Source organism: Hemibagrus wyckioides, linkage group LG20, assembly GCF_019097595.1.
Source record: "Hemibagrus wyckioides isolate EC202008001 linkage group LG20, SWU_Hwy_1.0, whole genome shotgun sequence".
NCBI lineage: Eukaryota > Metazoa > Chordata > Actinopteri > Siluriformes > Bagridae > Hemibagrus > Hemibagrus wyckioides.
Genome location: NC_080729.1, coordinates 15035177 through 15056999, shown reverse-complemented (window position 1 = coordinate 15056999; position 21823 = coordinate 15035177). Strand labels below are relative to the sequence as shown.

At 40.1% G+C, this 21823-nt stretch overlaps 2 protein-coding genes across 2 annotated transcripts; both read left to right on the top strand.

Moving 5' to 3' along the window:
• The first annotated feature begins 722 nt into the window (after window positions 1-722).
• On the top strand, window positions 723-7224 carry yju2 (YJU2 splicing factor homolog). The gene is made up of 8 exons (XM_058418515.1): window positions 723-954; window positions 1947-2047; window positions 2167-2311; window positions 2461-2595; window positions 2839-3020; window positions 3142-3292; window positions 3868-4024; window positions 5500-7224. The coding sequence occupies exons 1-8, from the start codon at window positions 931-933 to the stop codon at window positions 5619-5621; spliced, it is 1017 nt and encodes a 338-aa protein (XP_058274498.1). The 5' UTR covers window positions 723-930; the 3' UTR covers window positions 5622-7224.
• Window positions 6868-21255, top strand: shda (Src homology 2 domain containing transforming protein D, a). Its single transcript, XM_058418514.1, has 8 exons — window positions 6868-7011; window positions 7772-7831; window positions 8989-9322; window positions 12351-12504; window positions 13129-13338; window positions 14448-14628; window positions 15415-15534; window positions 18156-21255. The coding sequence occupies exons 3-8, from the start codon at window positions 8993-8995 to the stop codon at window positions 18340-18342; spliced, it is 1182 nt and encodes a 393-aa protein (XP_058274497.1). The 5' UTR covers window positions 6868-7011; window positions 7772-7831; window positions 8989-8992; the 3' UTR covers window positions 18343-21255.
• Window positions 21256-21823: the final 568 nt, after the last annotated feature.

Below are 21823 nucleotides of genomic sequence, written 5' to 3'. Positions count from 1 at the left end.
CCAGTTCCTCCACACCAAACTCACTCATCCATGTCTTTATGGACCTTGCTTTGTGCACTGGTGTACAGTCATGTTGGAACAGGAAGGGGTCATCCCCAAACTGTTCCCACAAAGTTGGGAACATGAAATTGTCCAAAATGTCTTGGTATGAAGCTGAAGCATTAAGAGTTCCTTTCACTGGAACTAAGGGGCCAAGCCCAACCCCCATGAATTCAATGATTTGGAGTGGTGTCCCAAAACTTTTGGCAATATAGTGTACATTTAAGTTTCCCTTCAGTGGAACTAAAAGGCTTGAACCTGTTCCTGCATGACAATGCCTCTGTGCACAAAGTGAGCTCCATGAAGGCACGGTTGGAGTGGAAGAACTTGAGTGACATGCATGGAGCTCTGACATTAACCCCACTGAACACCTCTAAAGTGAACTGAAACACCTACTGTGCTCCATGCCATCTCACCCAACATCACCTGATCTCACTAATGCTCTTGTGTGGGATTGAGCTCAAATCCCCACAGCCACATTAATAGACAGAATTCCCAGAAGAGTGGGGTGGGAACCAAGTCCATATTAATACTCATGGTTTTGGGGTATAATAGGCAAAGAACAAGCATAGTGGTGTAATTGCCCCCTCTTCTGACTCTTACCAAGCACACAAACTATCCTTGCTATTCCCTTCCCCTCCAATAGGTGGCACTCATAACCAAATTCAAGGCGTTATATATAACATCTGTAGGCGAGTAAGAATGTGGCGGAAGTGAGACTGAATCCCAAATCTCCTTAATTAAAGCTTTTAGTACACTTTATAGAACGCGAAAACCTTATGATAATAAACAGAGAGAAGTGCACTTAAGTAGGGATCAGACTGCGATTTGAAACGCGGCCCAAGTCGGAATCTTTATTATTGAGTTCCTGTGTATTAAACAGAGCCAAACATGTCGGAAAGAAAAGTCTTAAACGTAAGTTACTTAAATCATATCTTCATTGCTTTGTTGAGAAAAAAAAATCGTCATGCTGGCTGCTAAAGCTAGAAAAAGCTTTTAATCCTATATATTTTTTTGTATTATCTGTTAGCTATTCTGTTAGCTTAATTTAGCCGGCTAGCTAGCAAGAAGACGTGTAGCTAGCTAGCAAAGTAAAACTCTACCCTGAAACACATTTTAATATATTTATATTTGTGGAGTGTGTTGTGATTCCAGTGCTAAGGTGTTGGTTGGTCCTGTATTTTTTAATATTCCTGCGAGATGTTAGCGTTTGCGTCCCGTGATGACGTCACAGGGGGGACATGGCTAGTGTAGTATCTTAAACATATCTGATAAATGCCAAATATTACAAGACAATTGTAGAAACAATGGATCCAGCATGTGTTGGGTTCCAAATCCCAGAATGCAACACAACCATGATGAGGAAACTCTTCTTGGCCAGTTTATGAGATGCAAGTGTCGTGGTGGTATCAGCATGAAAGATAAAAGTTTTGATGGCTGACCTGATTAACCTGATCAGAGCTGGACAGACAAATGGTCTAAAGCTCTGCTGCATCAGTCACACACTGTAGAGGCATGGACTATGAGAGGCAAGTATCTTGGTGGTATCAGCATGAAAGATGAAGTTTTGATGGCTGACCTGATCAGAGCTGGACAGACTAATGGTCTAAAGCTCTGCTGCATCAGTCACACACTGTAGAAGCATGGACTGTGGTCAAATGGCATTGTGGGTAATGTAAATAGACCAACATGTCCATGAAAGAACACGGAACCTAAAAAAAAAAAATCAAATGAAATTATTTTATTACTAAAAAATTAAATAAATAAACTTTGAAGATCAGATGTTAATTATAAAAAGGGATGTTTTCTTTGGTTAAATGGTTAGTTTTAGAAAAAAAAAAATGAAAACTGTATTTCAAAACCTATTAAACAAAGTTTCACTTTTATTTTTTTTCTCTTTTTTCTAGAAATACTACCCCCCGGATTTTGATCCATCCAAAATCCCTAAACTGAAACTGCCTAAAGATCGTCAGTATGTGGTTAGATTGATGGCACCGTTTAACATGAGGTAGGTGTCTTGATATATGTATAAGTTTCTGTCTATTCCTGCATTAATATACTGCACTGGCACCATGTGGTGTGTGTGTGTAGAGATGGTTATAATCCTAAATGATATGTTTCTTTCAGGTGTAAGACATGTGGAGAGTACATTTACAAAGGGAAGAAGTTTAATGCTCGCAAAGAGACGGTACAGAATGAGCTGTATCTGGGGCTGCCCATCTTCCGATTTTATATCAAATGCACAAGGTGTCTGGCGGAAATAACGTTTAAGGTAATTTGTTCACGGTGCCAATTCTGATCGGTCTTGTTATCATTAGCCTCTGTTATTCGCACAGCTAATATTTCAGTAGACGGATGAATTCTTTTGAGCCAGATATTATGCAATGTTCTTCATTTCCTTTGTCTTCTTTCCTCAACCAGACCGACCCAGAAAACACTGATTACGCTATGGAACATGGTGCGACACGAAACTTTCAAGCTGAGAAGCTGCTCGAAGAAGAAGAGAAGAAAATCCAGTTGGAGAGAGAGGAGGAGGAGTTAAATAATCCTATGAAGGTAACGTTGAATAATGCCCCTGGCAGACTGTCTCATCATTGCTGCGCAAATTTGGCACGTAGTCCTTCAAATCCAGTATTTTAAGTCAATTAGTTTTTCCACAGTAGACCAGATGTGATGAGGGATACGAGTGTCACTTCTGCTAACAGTACCACTCAATTCCTGGGCATCTAGTTAATTTTCCCCCAAATTTAGATGCAGAGAATTTTTCACCTGCCTAAATGCTCCGATGTTTTTTCCAAGGTTTTGGAGAACCGCACAAGGGACTCGAAGCTGGAGATGGAAGTTCTGGAGAACCTGCAGGAACTGAAGGAGCTGAATCAGCGGCAGGCTCAGGTGGACTTTGAGTCCATGCTGCAGCAGTACAGGGAGCTGGAGAAGAGACAGAAGGAGAGAGAGCAGGAGGAGGATGAGAGAGAAACTAAGTGTGTATAAGATAAATGCATAGATATACTTATTTTTGAGATATCTATCATTGGTGTACCAACCATAAAATGATCTCTCTCTCTCTCTCTCTCTGTTTCTCTATGTGTATCTCCCCTTTAGTGAAATGCTGGAGAGGGCCTTGGTGAAAAGGCTTAGGGACTCTGACTCTGATTCTGATCAGGAGCAAGAAAACGGAAAAGAGCAGGAGAAAAGACACTCTGCTGAGAACCCCACAGACATCCTGACTACAGACAGAGAAATGGATACGAAGGTACAGAGGCCAAGCCTAAAACTTAACTTCCAAATGCACTTGCAGTTATTTTCACATCATGATTTCTTCACTATAATAACATAAGCTATTAAAATAACCTTTATAATAATATTAAAGTGACCCTAGAAACATCTCTACTTATTTACCATCTGAAAAACTATTGGATTTTCTTTACCAAATTTATCCAGCATAAGGGACCTTATGCTGCCATCCTCTTTGGAGAGTCCTTATCTTTTGTCTGTTTGTGTTCTACTCACCCACTCGGGGGGGGAATATCCTCACAGGTTACCTGCAGGTTCCACACGCCTTCTCTTGACCACTCGACCTTGCCCCCCGTCACAGAACACTTCTGGGTGCGCTGTTATAAAATATTCGGCCGTGTCGCGTCACCCCATTGTTGATTCTTTTCCTATAATTTCATTGCTGGTCATTTTTTATTACTGGCCCCCTGCTGATTTAACCTTTCACTTCAGTACATTGTGCTTTCACTGAAGTGGAAAACGTGTTTTTTAGCCAGCTTTCAATTTCTGTCTTACTGACTCATGTCATTATGTACCTTTCCTCTGTCTCCACAGGGTGCCACTTCGTCTGGAGTAAAGCGGCAGAAAGTGGAGAGCTGGGAAAAGAGCGTGGGCGGGTTAGGAGGAAGAAGTGCGCTAGGGTCACTTGTAGTGAGGAGGAAGCCTGCAGCAACAGTTACAGCACAGCAGCCCACAGCTGGAGCTCAGACTGGTAGAGTCTCCACAATTTTTTTTAATCACATGAAAGCATGAAATGTTGCGAGAGAACTATAGTGGAAGTAAAATTACAGCTACACATACAGTTAATGTCTTTATTATGAGCATCTGATTTATTATTATTATTATTATTATTACTACTACCAAAAATGTAGGCAGCCCTAACATCTTTTTTTCATTCTAATAACTGCTGTTTTGTACAGGGAAAATTTGCTGTCTTAATGCATATGGCCAAAAGTATGTGGACACTACCATCACACCCATGTGTTTCTTGAACATCCCATTCCATAGGCATAGTCTGCTTTGCTGTTAATAATAAGCTCCACTCTTCTGGGAAGGCCTTCCACTAGATTTAATAGTTTGGCTGTGGGGATTTGTGCTTATTCAGCCACAAAAGCATTAGTGAGATCAGGCACTGATGTCAGGCGAGGAGATCTGGGGTGCGGTCGGTGTTCCAAGTTTATCCAAAAGGTGTTCAGTAGGGTTTGAGGTCAGAGCTCTGTGCAGGACACTCGTTTTCCTTTACAGGTTTGAGCCTCTATTTTGCTGTGAATAGAAATCTTAAAGCTACAATGTACAAAGATATTCTATACACTTTGTGGCAACATAACCACATATGGGTGATGGTCAGGTGTCCACAACTTTTTGGACAAACAAAACCTACTGTATATGAAAAGAAAGAATGTATTCTTAAAATCTTTTATATAGTTTGAAACATTCCTGTTTAAATTGTAATTTGACTTTACACTGGCCAAAATGACTCAGTACTCTGTAGATATCCACATAGATTCTGTCCACTTTCCTGCATTTTAAAGGCGAGTGGTCCGTCAAGGTAGTTTATTGACGGAAAGTCTTGACAGAAAACTGTATTTTTTGTGCGATGTGAGCTCATTAGATTTCGAATTTTTATGTCAAAGCACCTATTTGAGACAGAATCATGTGCATGTGTATTTTTAAAACAGATTTTATATGTATTTTCTGAAAATCAAAATTGTATTAATCAAGGGCTACTCAAAAATGGATCCTCTAAGTACAGATTTTAATTTTTTAACCCAATCCATTTTGTACAGTAATATTCTGTTTATGCTTTGTAACCATAGAGTATTTTCTATCCTTTAAATTTCCACTGACAGAACACATTAGGTCTAAATTAAAGATTGAATTGAATTCAAACCCATTCCATTCATATGACCACTCAATCAGGATAATAACTGTAAAAGCTCAGTAATTCAGATTACAGCTTTGATAATGGTGGGTTGTTATTTCCACCACAGTAGCCAAAAACAAAACACTAGCAGCCCCTAGGGTATGTTTCACGAATCTCTGGCAGTCACCAGGCCCCACTTTGAAAACCACTGCTTTAAATATACACCTCCCAGCATCACACTGTTGTGAAGCATTTAATAATTACTCTTAATTTATGCCAGTGTCTCTTCCCCTATTCTTTTTCCCACTCCCTCTACTATTCAGATCCAAATCCTGCCAAAGCGAAAGCCACTGCAAGCAGCAGCCAAACAGCTACAGTTCAGAATGGTTCCTCTCTCAGCCTGCTGGGGGCGTACTCGGACAGCGACGACAGCAACTCCGACTAGTCCAATCATGGTGATGGAAACCATGTCTGATTTGAACTGTGCAAGGACAGTCTCAAGAAATACGTTCACAGACACATGGATTTTAGATTGACTTCCAATGGTGCTCCTGGAAATGTCATTGTACATGATGATATTGTGGAAAAATATACATCTCATATTAAAGTATAGACAGCCTTTCTCACATGTCTAGCCCGTGTTTCAGCTTCTGAGCAGTGAATATTAACACTTGGGTGACCTTCCTGATGTATTGATCAGCATTCAAATCCCAGGGATACCATGGAGCTTTAAGCAAGGTCCTTACCCCTGACCTGCTCAGCTGTATGCTTAGTCACTTTGGATAAAAGCATCTGCCCTGTGCATAAATGTTCATGTCAATAATTCATTACAAAATCTCTAGGTATTCCCCTAGAGTCTTAATGTCACCACTTTTCGTTCCTGACACAGCGCCGTCTTCTGTGGAAATATCCCACGTCTCAAAGGTTAATACCAGATCAGTCTGTCCTCTTTGTTGCATAACACATTTTATTTGATGTGTGTATTGCACAAGAAGATTATGATTCTGTATAAATCTCAAAATCCATTATGATTTATTCGACCTTACTCAACATGGACTCTCTGCGTGGGTTTTCTCTGGGTTCTCAGGTTTAATCCCACCTCCCAAAAACATACCCCCGGGGGTGGATTGCATATGCTAAATTGCCTGTAGGTGCCAGTTGTTTGTATCTAGGGTGTAGTCTCATCTCAAGCCCAATATTTCTGGAAATAGGCTCTGTATCCATCATAACCCAAACCATGAGGACGAATTGAATTGAATGAAATGAAATATAAGATGCACTAGATCAAAGTTTTCTGGTGCAAATGCACATTAAAGGGTACAAAAGGGTGTCCACTTGTTGGACGTAACCCAGGGTGAAAAGAAAAGGTACTATTTTTAGGACAATATAGATATCTGTTCAAGACTAGTGCTAGTACTTGGACTCACTCAGATCCTTAAAGCCCTGGATGGTGTTAAATTATATAGCTATTAAAAGTGTGCGGTATATCTTTAGGGAATTAGAAATTTCCTCGCCACCGCATACCATTTATTTTCCTACCCACAAAGGGAATGGGCAAGTCATAAAAGTCATAAAATTGGGAAAACGTGATGAATATTTTATCAGATGCCACACAGTTCAGAACAAAAGCGAGCCTGTGGGCTTTCCTACAAGTCCCTGCCTATTGGAGTTAAGCAGCTGCCTGCCATAACGCGTTACTCATTAAACCAGAGGCAGACGCTCATCTTCTCCGGATAGATGGATACCAGAGTTCACTCAAAAATGTTTAATTTATAGGTTTTTTTTCCATATATATATATATATATATATATATTTTTTTTTTTTATTCATCGCTGGTAAGTAAATGAAGTATCCGTGTCTTTATCACAAATCTAACGGTAGTCTAATTGTAGGCTGGGGGGAAGGTCTACCTTTCCACAATAGCGGACTCGCGCTAGATTTTGGAAGCGAGCTTGCTAATTGTAACTGTTTAATAAATAACATTTTATCTGTAGAATATATATCCTGTATTTGTTCATTACTTTATTAAACCCTCTCTCTATATATTTTTTTGTGTCTCGTTTTTCGTCTTTGTATTTCTTTCGAGGAATAGTGCCCACTGCTAGCTTGTTGCTGGCTAGTACGGAGGGTCCTGTGAGAATAATGTAACGTTATTTGCTAACAAGCTTGCTGGACAGATAAATATGTGTATATATTACGAGTATAAATTACGAGTGATATTTTTCTAACAATTTCAACTGGTTAGGAAATTTTCAATGGAAAGGTTGGGTATTCTGGTCATGGTTGTTATTACAGGTCAAGGTACATCCAAGTTGTTTGGCTAGCCTAGCAGACTAGCAGCGTTAATAACACTCAGTGAGAAACTTTCTGCCTGCTAGCTAATGCATATATGTATAGATTTGTTTAACTGTTTAGGAAAAATATAGGCAAGAAATATCCAGTAAACGTCAAAGGAAAAATAACATGCACACATAATAGCGATAAGGAAAGAATGCACAGGGTTGGGCTGAGCTGTGGAGGCGTAGTCCTTCGTGGCTTTAAGTCAATATAGTTTGCTAAGTTTCTTTTCCTTGTTCCTTCTTTTATAACTTATAGACCAGCACAAAGTGAAGGAGTTTGACGTTCTGAGGCATCCATGTATCGGACACATTAAAGGTATTGACCATTGATGATCATCAAACCATATGATAAGGACTCAAGCTTTGTGAGGAGAAATCAGTGTTTATATACAGTGTCTGGTTCATTTCGGATCGATTTGTTTCTTATTTTCATTATTATTATTATTATAATTATTATTATTATTAAAAAGTCAATTGTTCGTGGTTTATAGTTCAGGACAGAATTACACAACATGGTTCTTTTCTCTTCATGAAATTTGCAAGCTGTGTTTTATGCAAATTTCTCCCACAGCGCTGTTGCATGCTCGATTCTGATTGGTCAGGAGATGTTTATTCATTTTCTATAACAGTAGCCACTAGGTCACATCATTTCCTAATAAATTAAAAACTTATAACCAGTAAAAAAAAATTTGTCGTGATATAAGAGGAATAAAACCCTCGGGGATAAATCAGGCTACAGTTGTATAAGGAACAAAACATGATTGAGCTGTTACTGGAAAATAATTCATTTTACACCACCCTAGTTTTCCTTTTATTTCATATACCGCAGCGCAGACAATAGTTTCAGGCTGCAAGGTTTATATGAATGTCTTTGTCCTAACATATATTTTTATTTTTTCTGTCTGTATACGCATACGTTCTTCAACGGTAAACACTCGACATTTAATGAAAACGATGTTGAAATGATGAGTTCTTGATAGGAGACGATTATTAAACTCTTTTCGTCTCACGTGTTGGTGTTTTTGTAACCTTGTGAGGTAAAGCTGTAACATGACAAGCTCTTTATGTGTCTGTGAAAAATAAAGAGAAGCTGTTGAAGGAATGAACTAACTAAAAAAAACACACACACAGTTGTTGGAATTGACAAATTGCTGTGGTATATGAAGAATAAAGCACCTCAGGACAATGGCCAATATTGGGAAATAATCATTTTCAGAGTGGTAACAGCCCTCTGCTTCACATCACCTCATCTTTGATTTATGTGCAGCACGCCCGGTCGTGTTTTATTCCTTCATACTGCCACACAAGACTTTACAAGCCTTTATCTGGACATATACCAGCAGTTTCAACACAAGTATGCGCTGTGAAATAAACTAGAAAGTATGTGAAAAATACATAGTGATTAACCTGTAGAAATGATGACAACTCTCTGGAAAAATCTCTCTCTCTCTCTCTCTCTCTCTCTCTGCACAGACCCATGGCAAAGTGGTTGAAAGATTACTTGAATTTTGGCAGCAGGAAAGGACCGCCGCAGCCGCCCAAGCCTGATTACACAGAGAGCGAGATACTTCGTGCATACCGTGCCCAGAAGGAGCTGGACTTTGAAGACCCATATGAACCCTCGAACCGAGCGAATAATGGCTTGGGTACCTCTGACCCATTCCCTGCATTCGGAACGGTTCTTCCCAATGGCATGGAGGTCAAGATCGTGTCTCCTAAGCACAGACTGATAAAAGTGGAATCTCAGGAATTCAACCGCTGCAAGGTCCCACTGGGCATCGTCTCGTTCGAGGAGCCTCATGTCCCTGTATGTCCTTTATTTTCTTATTTATCACACTGCTTCGACTGACCTTGTGCAGCCTATTGGACAGCGCAGAGGTACTTTGAAAGTTTCCTCAGTGAAAAATGGCCTGGGCAAAAGTATACATCAGCCTAATGGTAGTGCACTAAAGCTATTAAGGTTGAAGCTCGGCCTTAATGTAGCTTATAAATTACATTTATCATGCACTTAAACAGGTGCTTAGTAACAGACACGATGTAAAAGCCTGCAGCAGTGCATTTCCTCTGATCGTGGAAGCTCAGGCTGTGTTGTGTCTGGCTGTATGCCTGAAGATTATTGCTTAGTCAGAGCTTTTATTATTTTCTCACTGGGCTGCTTGATCGAGAATGCTATGAATTGGGATTTATGCTTGAGACACAATTAATTTTTGTCTATTCCATGTAAACCTTATCATAAAACAGTGTAGAGAGCTATATTCATCAAGTCCCAATGCTAACAAACGTATACTTCCTGCAGTTAACTAAAATGTCTATTTCACTGTTGTGTTTTTATGCAGATGAGTATAAAGAGTAAGAGAATGTTTTCATGGTCCACAGCATGATCTTGAGGCACACTTCAAACAAACTTGTCGAACCCTTTTATTTTCAGACCTTAAAGGGTACTTTAACTAAACAAGAACTACTCGATTCCTGGACGAGTTCCTGACTTGCACTGCCACAATACAGCCATGACTGTCCCCATTCATGTCCACATTTTTGTTCTCCCCCAGCTCCAAACACACACAAAGCAGGCTCGCTCTTTGTGCCTTTTTTTTTTTTGCCTCTTGCTGTGAATGACAAGGCACTAGAAACGTTTTTGCCTATGAAAATGTTTGCCTTTGGTGTCATTCTGTGCCACCTCTGGTTTAGTAATCATTTCGTTAGTTAAGCTTAAAGGGTCCCTCCTTCAAAACATTCTGGAGTTATTCTATTAAACTTGTGACCAATATGGCAAGCTCTCCTCTGGTAATTCTTGATCTGCAGATAGAAACCTACACTGAAGGAGTCATTTAAATGAAATTACTTTTCAGTGTTCCTGAAAAAGTTCCTGTGGTGGAAATGTGGCCTCATGCTGGAACATTTTTTAGGAGTGCTCTGGATTTGGGCTCTATCCAGCTTGCCCCCATGCTTGACCCATTTCCCAGTTTATGCTCATGAAAAGCATCTCTACTACATGATGCTACCACCACCATGGTCTTCCCAGGGTGATTGGGTGGAAGGAGGGGAATAGCATTTTATTTATAGCTCAGTTTTCATTTTATTCCATTCTCACATGAATTTCCTGAATTGTTTTTGCTCCACATATATTTAAACTGGCATTGCTGTTTGGATTTATATACGTCCAAGGGCTCTGTTGGATCAGATACATGCTAGACGTGTTGATTTCAAAACCTAGAGGTCGCGGCTCCTGTTTTGCTTTTGAATCTGACCAGACTGAATGTATGACCCATGGCTAGTATCTAGTGACCGTGAGAACAGTTTCATAGTGAGAGTTTGACAATATGGTGAGTTGCTTGGTCGTTATCCTTTAGAAGGTAGTGATATATTGAGGCTGAGAGGGTGATTTGTTTTAAATTTTGCAAGCTGTACTAAATCTTTCTGCCCACGCCCCCCCAAACTTAATCACTCTCGTTTTGCTTATACATTAGAACAGAGTGTGCAATTTTCCCCTCGTCAGCCCAAAGGCCCTGCAATTTATAATCATTACCCTGGTTGGACAACTTGATTTTAATATAAATTTGACATGAATTATTGTAACGTTTAAGATCAGCATAACCAAGACAAGTTGCTGTGTTTAATTAAAGCTTATAACTTTGGAACTACAACGAAAGAAAACTTGGCCCCACCCCCAACCATGGAATTCTTATAGGGGTCAAGGGGAAGGGGTCCTCAGCTCCAGCTGTTCTTAGGGTCGCTGTCCTATTGGAAAATAAGTTTCAAGTCTCTCGGACTGGAATAGGTTTACTTAGAGGATTGCTCTTTATTTATTACCATCACTCTTTCCCTAAAAGGCCCTGACCTGTTTCCCAGTTCCTGCTAATGAATAGCATCCCTACAATATGATGCTCCCACCAGCATGGTTTAATCAGGCTGATGGAAAAGTTAGTTACTTTCATTTAAAAATAAAAAAATACTGAAAAGGGCACACGTACAATTAAAACTTTTTAGATTAGATTATCTGAGATTCCAATACAGATCTTTAACATCTAATCTGCTGCCTCTGGTAAAGTTAATAAAGTTTATTGCGGTGAAATCAAAATTATGTCTTATTGCTAGGTCCTACAGCACAGTAAAAAAAAAAAATTCTCCCTAGTAGGATTTGCTTTAGTAGTTGTGAGAAGGGAAACCTTCATCACAAAGTAGCAAATGAGCCTGTTGTTTTGATTTGAGACGATGCAGCATCGTTGCTGGTTGTAAAGTCAGACATGTAATGACCTACTCTCTAAGGCTGTTTACTGGCATATCAGAACTAAGGCATGGCTGAATTGTTAGAGCAGAAGCAGAGAATGATGAGCAGCAAGGGTAGACTCACTAAAACAAGCACAGCATTTAAAAAGTATGAAAAACTGGGCGTGAGCTTTCATGAGCTGCATGAACATCGCCCAAAGGGGACCAGATTGCTATGGATATGACGGTCAAAACAAGGCTTAGGTACGTAAAGAGCTTGTAAACCCCTAGAAGCATTAATCATGCAAATGTGAACGCTGGAGCAGCACATCAGCATGAAACACTTGACACTGATCAATCTCTCTCCTATTTTTTCTTTTGTTAGTAATCTGTACTTAACAGTGCCGCTGCACTCCTCGTATTCCTAGTCATTGTGGTATTTTAATTCCAGTTAACGGCAGTGTAAGTACCAAGACAGAGGACAGCATTTTTCTTTTTACCTTTTGTGTTGATCAGCCACCCTGAGGCAGCGCTTAACCCCCACCCCCATAGTCTTCTGTTCCCCCATCAATCTTTTGTCTGCAGACAGTGCTTAACCTCTCCCTTTGCTTCTCTCTTGCTTCCCCTAGGTTGTTCCATCTGCTCCAGCAGTGGGAGACACTGATTATTCAGACCCATTCGATGCCCGTCCAGACCCACGAGTCCATCTCGGCTGGGAGTCCGGTTCCATAGAAAACAGCAGCAGCTACATGGAGCCATTCGAGGCCCAGAGAGTCATCACGGGTGAGATGCTTTCACTATTTCGCATGCCCTAAGGTGTGTAAACTATACAGAGAGCACAGGGAGGGACACTGGGAGCCATTTCAAGCACAAAAATGCATTATCGGAAAAAAGCATTTACTCAGGAGAGACTAATCGGTGCTGTGGGAGACACGAGTTACGAGAACACTGGCTATCTCAGTTGGCTGTAAAGGTTTGAATTGTGCATTTAAGGCTTTTTGCAGCAAGTTGGCAAGTTGTCAGGTTAATTCTGAGAAGAAAGACTTTTCTTTTGTAAATTGGTGTCTAATCGATCGAATCATATTGATTTTCCTATTGTAAACTGTTTTTTTTGTTGTTGAAGTGGATTTTTTGTCAATGCAGTACAGCTTCTGAAAGTCCTGATTCTCCACAAAATCTTTAGAAGAATGATTAGTTATGTTTTGTTGTAATATTTATAGACTTTTTTTTACTAAACAGTTTCTTTATTGCCTCAAATAAAATAAAGATGATTGTGCATAAAAGGTGTAGATTTAAAATGTATTGTAGCCTAAGTCAGTCGTGGTAGTTTACATCATCCTGTTAATAAGAAACGCATTTCCCAAAGGCATTCTTAAAGCCAATGAACTGGTTTATGTTTCCCTGCAGAGCTGCAGCACATCTCCGAGCACGGCCGCACCGTCTCTCGGGGGAGCCCGCAGCTCTACGACAGCCCATACGAAGAACGTGGCAACTACAGAACCGGTCTCCCGGATGATGAGAGGGAGAGTAGATTGCCCCAGGATGATGAGAGACCTGCAGATGAATATGACCAGCCCTGGGAGTGGAAGAAGGAAAATATCTCTAAGGCATTAGCTGGTGAGCTCTGCCATACAAGGGACCTGTGAATCAAAACCCTATATAATTTTACATGTATCCCGTGTAGGTGCAGCTCTCTTTTTTTTCCCCCCATCACATAACACTATTTACGAACATCCTGTGGAGGTTAAATCGACAAGTGCAAGTAGCTTGATATTCAAAACTATTTTGCAATAAAATCGCTTGATGTTAACATGCCACATATCTCTCGGGTGTAGTAAGCATGCGACACAGCAACAGCAAGTGTGCCAGTATCGTGCCAAAACATAACAGCTCTTAATAAATCTGGCTAAGCACCGTCTGACACATGGTCAGATACCAGTACCATGCATGCTCTTCTGCCCTCAGCTCAGAAAGCAGGCACAATGTGTCTGTCAGATCAGTGTTGAGTCAGTCTGAAGGTTCTCCAGGGCCATGAGTCACAGCAGGATCAGGAAGGGGCTTGTCCAAGGACTTTGCAGTACGAATGCTCTGTTCATGGACTGAGAGTTACTGCACCATTTCTTGGATTAATGTGTAATCACAACACTTAATCATTTAACATCTAGTGATTTATAAAACTAAATAGAATTGGTAGGAATGGCCTGTTGTGTTTCAGCTACATCATATAAAAAATAAACATTGATGCGTTACATGTGTTTCAGTGATGTTCAAATAAGTAGGGGATGAGTAGGAGATAGAATGTGCCGTTTTGTTTTTTTTTAAGAAAAAAAGAAAGAGAAAATTTAAAGACTGTGTGAGCGAGAGAGAGAGAGAGAAATGAGGAGAGAGGCCAGAAGGGTTTTAAAAGTAAAACACAGATACAGTTTGACTGATAGACTGTCAGTCAGAATAGATGAACATCCCATTTAGCCCTGAGGAAGAACAACAGCTATAATGAGAGAGAGCGAAAGATGACATGATCATCCATCAAAAATAATAGAGTTCATTAGTCTTGATTGCTGCTGTTATAAAATACAGTGTAGTCTTCATTCCTGTGTTCATCATGCCTTTACTTGGTCATGAAATTGCCGCTTAACTTGCATTTTTCTATTGAAGGAACTGAACATGTCTGTTTTTTTTCTGACTTGGACGAACATGGTGGGTTTGTTTTGTCTGTGTGTTTTTAGTACAATTCGATGGTGGGGAATGGGAGCGCTCCACACTTCCCCACACGGACAAGCACAGGAGAACTGGAACGTCCAGAACCAGTCCGCCATCCAGCAAGGCCACCAGTCTGCGCAAACCCAGTGACCACCACACCATCCTGGGGGAGAGGGTGGACCCTGTGTTACCTCTGGAACAACAAGTGTATGTATTACCACAGTTAGGTTTCTTTATCTCCTCCCATGGTGACTGACTGTGTGTCTAAAGCCGTGTCTCAAGGGAAAAGAAACACTTGTGATTATTTATTCATTCATCAGTAGTAGGCTACGACTCTGCCATGCTTATAATTATGCTTTAACGTTGTGGTTTGTGAATTTTTAATTAAAACAGGAGGTGCTTAGACTTGGAGTGTTGTTGTATTCTATTTATATATACACTGATCAGGCATAACATTATGACCAGTGACAGGCGAGATGAATAACATTTGATTATCTCCTCATCATGGCACCTGTTAGTGGGAAGGAACATTTTGTCCTCAAAGATGTGTTAAAAGCAGGAAAAATGGGCAAGCGTAAGGATTTGAGCGAGTTTGACAAGGACCAAATTGTGATGGCGAGACCACTGATAGAAATGTGTCAGAATACACAGTGCATGACGGGTCAGGGCTGCTTTGGCAGCAAAATGGGGACCAACACAATATTAGGCAGGTGGTCATAATTTTATGCTTGGTCGGTGCATCGTTAAAGGGTGACTTGTTTCTAAAATTTGACTATTTTAGTTCTAATAATTAGTCTAGACTAAAATTTTTGAATTTTCACAACAATATTTGAGATTTGCATTGATCTGAAAATACATGCAATTATTTCTGTTTGTATTACTGGTATAATTTGTTCAGGAAAACAGCACGCTTTTTATTTTATGTTTTTGCATCAGAATTATTCAGTAAGATATCCAAACTAAGGCTGCAATGTACATGTCTGTGTGTTGTAGGTGGTACCACGGTGCATTGACACGCTCCGATGCTGAGAGTCTGCTGACACTGTGTAAAGAGTGCAGTTACCTGGTGAGAAACAGTCAGACAAGCAGAAACGACTACTCTCTCTCCCTCAGGTAATCTCTTTATTTTTATTTTCCTCCACATTCATTTTAGATAGCACACATCTTAGTGTGCATCCATCTCGTACTACAGTAATGCTAGAGGCATGCTCATAAATCTCCTAATATACAGCCTTTTAGATGCTAGAGTTACATACTCATATTCCCACTCAGTCAATTAATGTGCTTAATGCTCACTGTAATAGCCAGCTTTGTCTTTTTCGTGCCGTCTTTGTTTCTCTATTGATTCACTCATGAAGTCTTAGACCCCTGGTGTTATTCCTGGTTAATCAACACATATCTACTAAATCACCAGTTAATCCTATCCAGATGTTCACAAAGCACTACATGGCAAGAGCATCTGGAGCCCTTTCATCTAAAGCCCTGCTTTGTACTTTATTGTGCACTGCCATTTTAGCATGTCTTCAAAGCTGCTTAGGTTCCTCAGATGTTCTGTGCTAATTTAGTGGTACCTTAGGGTTTTATGTAGAAGCTGTGGTCCAAGGTGACCAGTTAATGTGTGGCCAACACACATTAGATATGCATGATGGATGATATTGAGGATACAGACTGACGGATGCTGAAGCCACAGTCACAGGGTACCATCAGTAATGGGCGGGGGGGGGTAGAAAAATGACACATCTTGAGTGCAGTTCTTCTCTTGACACCAGACTGTGCCATAATTAGTAGTCTCTGACAGATGAATGTTTTTAAGTTTATTAGCAGGTAGAACTGGGAGAAACCGTGTCAGTTCACTGACCGTCAGGTCAGCTGTATTAAAAGAAGCACATCCTTTTTTATCACTAAAGCATTTTTATGCTCAGACATAAACGCTATAATTATGGTCCACTGATCATGAGTATGATAATACCATCATTAATCTTATCCAAAGACCCTACGTTATCTACTTGTCTACTCTTATCTAGATGGCTTTTAACTAGTGTTGTTTTTGTTCGTTTGTTTTTGACAACCAAGGTTCCCACACGTGTATTTAAGAATTTTTTTTTCCAGCTACAGACTGGAATTTTAACCTTTTCTTAAAAAAATAAAAATAATGCTGCAAGAATATTTCGGAATGTGGGTTGTGCTGCATACTTTATGAATGGCTGTGTGCCAAGCTTACAGTGTACAGTATGCCTAAATAGTAATGACAGCAATGGGGTAGTGCAGTACTGTTTAGTATGGTAGTACACAGTTTGAGACACAGCTCAAGCAGAGAAACCCAACCTCAAGCTCTCAACAAAGGGTAAAAAGATTCAGATCATGTCGACACGGTCTATTACAGTTTTACATTTTCTCCTTTTTTCTCTCTGTATTTATTGACGTTGATGTCGGACGACTTTTTTGTCTAAGTTGACATATAATGACGTATGACACATCTGTGCTGTTGCATGACATAAGTGTTCTACTATATATGTACAGCTCTGGATTAAAAATTAGAGACCACTGCCCAATCTCCAGATCCTATTCGAAAACCTCTGGATTGTCATCAAGAGGAAGATGGATGGTCACAAACCATCAAGCAAAGCTGAGATGTTTGCTTTTTTGCAAAAAAGAGTGGTATAAAGTTCCCCAAAAGCATGGAGCCAAAACGCATGCAAATTCCACCAAATACTGATTTCTTAATGTTATTTAGCCAAAGCATTAACAATTTGTTTACAAATTATTTGCATTTTGTTTTATTTGAGTTATTAAAGGTCTGCAAATACTGCATGATCTCGGGTTATTACGATGTGTTGTCATTTCCTTTAAATATACACTCGAAATAACAATAGTTATATTTTGAATTTAGGAGAAATATTGTCAGCACTTCACAAAAAAATGAAACAAAACTGTTCATCTCACCTATACATGAACCTGGAAGAAAAAAAACATAAGAAACTGATTATTTTTGCAATGGTCTCTTATTTTTTTCCAGAGCTGTACACACTAATTTAAAGCTCACTCTCAGTGTTCACTGTCTTAGTTTAATCAGACATAGCTCAGAGATAACATTATTCTCAGTGCCTGGTTGCCATGTAAAAATCAATCTTATCCTTGAAAACAAAAAGCAGCTGTATGACCCCTGGATAACCCAGTAAGATTAAGTGTATAAAATCATTAGTGTTAAGCATTTTTTTTTCTATCCATCCCTGTCTTCTTCTACCCACCCTCCTTTTTCCTCCGTTTGACCTTGCTTTCTGTTTTTCTCTCCTCCCCCCCCGATCTTCTGCACTCCCTCTCCCCATGCCGTCAACACACCAGGAGAGGGATAATCCTGTAAAGCTACTCCTCATGAGCACCAACATTCAGAATCTCAATTCCTCTCACTGTCTGCAATTTGCTTAAATGTTAGCCATCTCCTTATTCATATGTTTATATAACAGCTATGTAAATTTTTTTTCAAAGCGTGTTTGCACACGTTTCTGTTTTCCTTAGTCAGCACTTTACACCTGAACCGATTGCTTATAACTGCAGGCAAATTCCACACAGATTATTTTTAGAGATGAGCCTACGGGGCGAGGTCTTGTCAGCCTTGCATCTGTTCCTCATTGTTTTTTAAATTTTTCCTCTGACTCTCTCCTCCATCTGTTTTTTGTGTTTGCTGTTTAATTATTCACCAGTTGGTGTTTTTTTGTTTTGGTGTGTCTCTTTAGGAGCTGTCACGGCTTCATGCATATGAAGTTCTCTCAGTCGCGTGATGGGAAGTACATCCTCGGCGAGAACAGTCCCCCCTTCGACACAATTCCAGAGGTCATCCACTATTACACCACCCACAAGCTCCCCATCCGGGGTGCAGAACACCTCTCTCTGCTCTTCCCTGTGGTGGTCCAGACACTCTGAGAACATGCACAGCTACACACTGGCCCACGCACACACACACACACACACACACACACACACACACACACACACAAAGACCTGGACTTCTTTTTGCTTAGGTCAGACACACTCACACACCCACTCACATGTTCATACACTCAGGGTCTAATCTTGATCAGCTTGCAGTAGCGCTTTGTATTTGATGAAGTGTGTAGTTTTATGTGTGGATTTTAATAATGGCTGCCAATGATCTTTCATGAACCGGTTTGAATCTGCTCCGAGTCACAGTTTGGAGTGTCGCTAAGCTGCAGGCTGGAATTGAAATGAATATTAATGTGATGGCTGAAACGATGCTGTAGGTTATTTGAATACATTGACACTACACACCTCCCTTTGTGACTATACACAAAACTGTTTCATAGAATGACTTCCATACAGTGCATTGCTTACCTTTACAACAAATACTCCATTAGGTTATCTTTGGAATGGCCTCAACACTAGAAGAGAGTTTCCATGAACAATGGAATTATGAACTCTTCATTTCTGCTGTCCTCTATTAGAAACGCCTTGGCTGGACTGACACACTAATCCCAGAATATCCTACATACCATCGAGCTGTAGATCCTTGTACTGTACCTTCCCTAACTCTGCTGTAGACAAAAACATAACCTGATAAATGAATATTAAGATATCAGTAATTAGGGATGCATCAATACTGATACTTGTACTCATAAGTGCTCTGATACCATGTGATACTGTATAACATGAGCCTAGTGTACAAAACGAGAGCAGTCGGGAGATTTTTAACAACTGGCAACACGGAACAGACGGACAACTGAACCTGATAAAGTATCTTGTGGTGTTTAAACAGTGTCTTAGAGCAAAAGAACAGCAATATATACATGTATGTACATAGACACACACACACAAGTGTGCAGCATGGAAGTGCCCATGCAGATCAGTTCAGCAACCACTAAGATACTCATGGTTTCTTTGCACCTGCTCTTCTGCAATTCACGGTATTTTTAATGAGCACACCCGCTGATGCTGCTTTGCGCACTCAGACCTGCCTCGTGTTCCATATTAATGATCCTGTTTTAACACCATATGTAAAACCCATCACTTCTGACAGCCAGACACTCATATCAGGGGAGGTGGTATCTTAGTGGTTAAGGTGTTTGACTCCTAATTAGAAGGTTGTGAGTTAAAATCCTAGGTCCATCAAGCAGCTGGTCCCCCGAACAGTCCTCAATTGCTCAGTTGTATAAAATGACATAAATTAAGTCACTCTGGATAAGGGCGTCTGCTGAGATAAATGTGTAAATGTCACCATCACTATTGTATCGATGAGCCTGTACTTATTCTCTGGAAAAGTGGCATTGATGCATCCCCATCATTTATAGAAGATCTTGATATAAATCAAGCTTGGCTAAAACAAGTTGCTTATATACTATCATCAGAATGACAATATTTCATCTGTCTTTTGGAGTTTTTGCTGCCCCTGTGGAGTCTGTTAATGGGCTAACAAGGCTTACTGTTAAAGGAAACCAGGCAACAGCTGTGGAACGTGTGGAATGTCTTTCCCTGCCACAGCTCAACACATTGCTGTGTGCGGCGGAAGCACTGACTCAGGCGCAACTTTAGAGAGAGGTGAAAATTGCAAGAGAAATCTTCACCTCTCCAGAGTTGAGAACACGCGGTAGCACACGTCCTCTGTACGTCAACCTTTTTTTTTTTATCCTCTTCGGCAGGAGAAAGGAAGCCAGCGTTCCCCCAGGGCTGCGCTTCATCAGAGGTTACCGTTCACAGCTCGAAAGGTCACACTTACACTGTTAGAAACTACTGAACACATGAACACCAGTAACACTTCCTTTGTTTTTCCTGTGATTGTACGGTTTACATTCAAGTCGAATTTCTTTGTAAATAGGAGCAATAGATCGCTGATAAGGGTATGTGTACAGATACACCATTATGAGATTCACCTTGAGTATTATTCACTCCCGTCTTATCCGACGCCGTTTCCCGTCGGGTGAAACCAAGCCTCGTTTTGATCGTGTTTTAAACATAGGTTACAGCCGAAGCCTACATTTCACAGAGGAGTTTGATGTGTTTTTGGTGGTGATATATTTTGTGTCCAGGCTTCAGACTGAACAAGTAAAAAAAAAAAAAAATGCTGACAAAATCCTTTGTAGAAATTCAATATTTATACCTGTAGCACATTTCATTGACTGAGATGAATTTCCATATTTCAATCACAGATTGCACAAGTCCTCAGCTGGATAAAGGGATAGATCAGTGTTTTTAAACCTAATCTCTACTGCATGTGTAGAATGTGCCATTATTATAGACCAGAATAACTGAAGCACAGAACATAGAATAGAAGTCTAAGGGCAGCCATTGAACTGTATTGATTACACTCTAATAGTAAAGCTCCTTTCATGCCATAGTTGCTGTTCTTACTGTATAAATGGCAGATTTCTGTTTACTTAACAAAAGCAAATTACTTTGGTAATTTATTTTTGTTTCAAATTATTCCCCCTCATGAAAGAACCAATATGAAGTTGGCACTGGTCACTACAGACAGACGGAGTGATGCACTCGGTCAAACGTCCCAGACGAAGGTATTTTACACAAATCAACTGCCCTTAGACATCCATTACAGGTTAGCTTTGACTCCACTGTTCTGTTCTATGTCATGGCAATTACACATAGGCTACAGATGCAATAAAAGAAGGTTAGGTTTTTAAAACAAAACACTGGAGTATACCTTTAAGCTATTAGACCTATGGCACACGCTAGCATTATCACAAGATCTACTCTGTTGCAGAGTGTAATATTAGAGAACTACACTGTAGTTGTGCTTGATTATGATGACTACTTTTACTGACTTTCTGTACTTGGTTCTTTTGAATAAAATAAGCTTTTTTTTAAAAATAAAGTCTGCATTATCATTTTTTGTCCCCCACAATCATACCTAAGATTCAGCGCTTCGATGTTCACAAATCTAGCTCTGTTTCTTTCTAAGCACAAGCAAAGGCTGTTCCTGCAAACAATGCATACAGAAAAATAGGTCACGACTCCCATGAGTACCTGATTCCGTGTTCGGAGCTAACGGGGTGTGTTTGAGCGATGGAGAGAAGTGTGTGGATTTTTAGTACGCTGAAGAGAGCGCCTGCTTTCTCCCAGGCTACCCAAACATTAATTGTTTATACATGTGACATCCTAGTATTGTTCTGCGGTCATTGTGTCCATGATTGTGTCCTGGGATTTGTAATCCAGAATGCCTTCATGAGTCAAAATGGAAAGTGAGAGAAAAAAGAATTACAGTATCATGGAAGCTGGTTTTTACAGAGGTATGCTAAAGCATGGGTGTGGTTGTATAATTCAGCATGTGTGTGTGTGTGTGTGTGTGTGTGTGTATGTGTTGGCTGCCTGCTGTGGGAGAGCAGGTGTGAAATGTAGAGTGCACTGAAGCACAAAGAGCAGGAACATTTCATCAGTG

Excerpts from the sequence above, each read along its gene's own strand:
- shda (XM_058418514.1), top strand. The coding sequence starts at position 8,993 with ATGGCAAAGTGGTTGAAAGATTACTTGAATTTTGGCAGCAGGAAAGGA. Across the intron at positions 12,505-13,128 it reads GGCCCAGAGAGTCATCACGG|AGCTGCAGCACATCTCCGAG; the intron begins GTGAGATGCTTT and ends GTTTCCCTGCAG. Across the intron at positions 14,629-15,414 it reads TTACCTCTGGAACAACAAGT|GTGGTACCACGGTGCATTGA; the intron begins GTATGTATTACC and ends TGTGTGTTGTAG.
- yju2 (XM_058418515.1), top strand. The coding sequence starts at position 931 with ATGTCGGAAAGAAAAGTCTTAAAC. Across the intron at positions 2,596-2,838 it reads AGTTAAATAATCCTATGAAG|GTTTTGGAGAACCGCACAAG; the intron begins GTAACGTTGAAT and ends GTTTTTTCCAAG. Across the intron at positions 4,025-5,499 it reads CACAGCTGGAGCTCAGACTG|ATCCAAATCCTGCCAAAGCG; the intron begins GTAGAGTCTCCA and ends TCTACTATTCAG.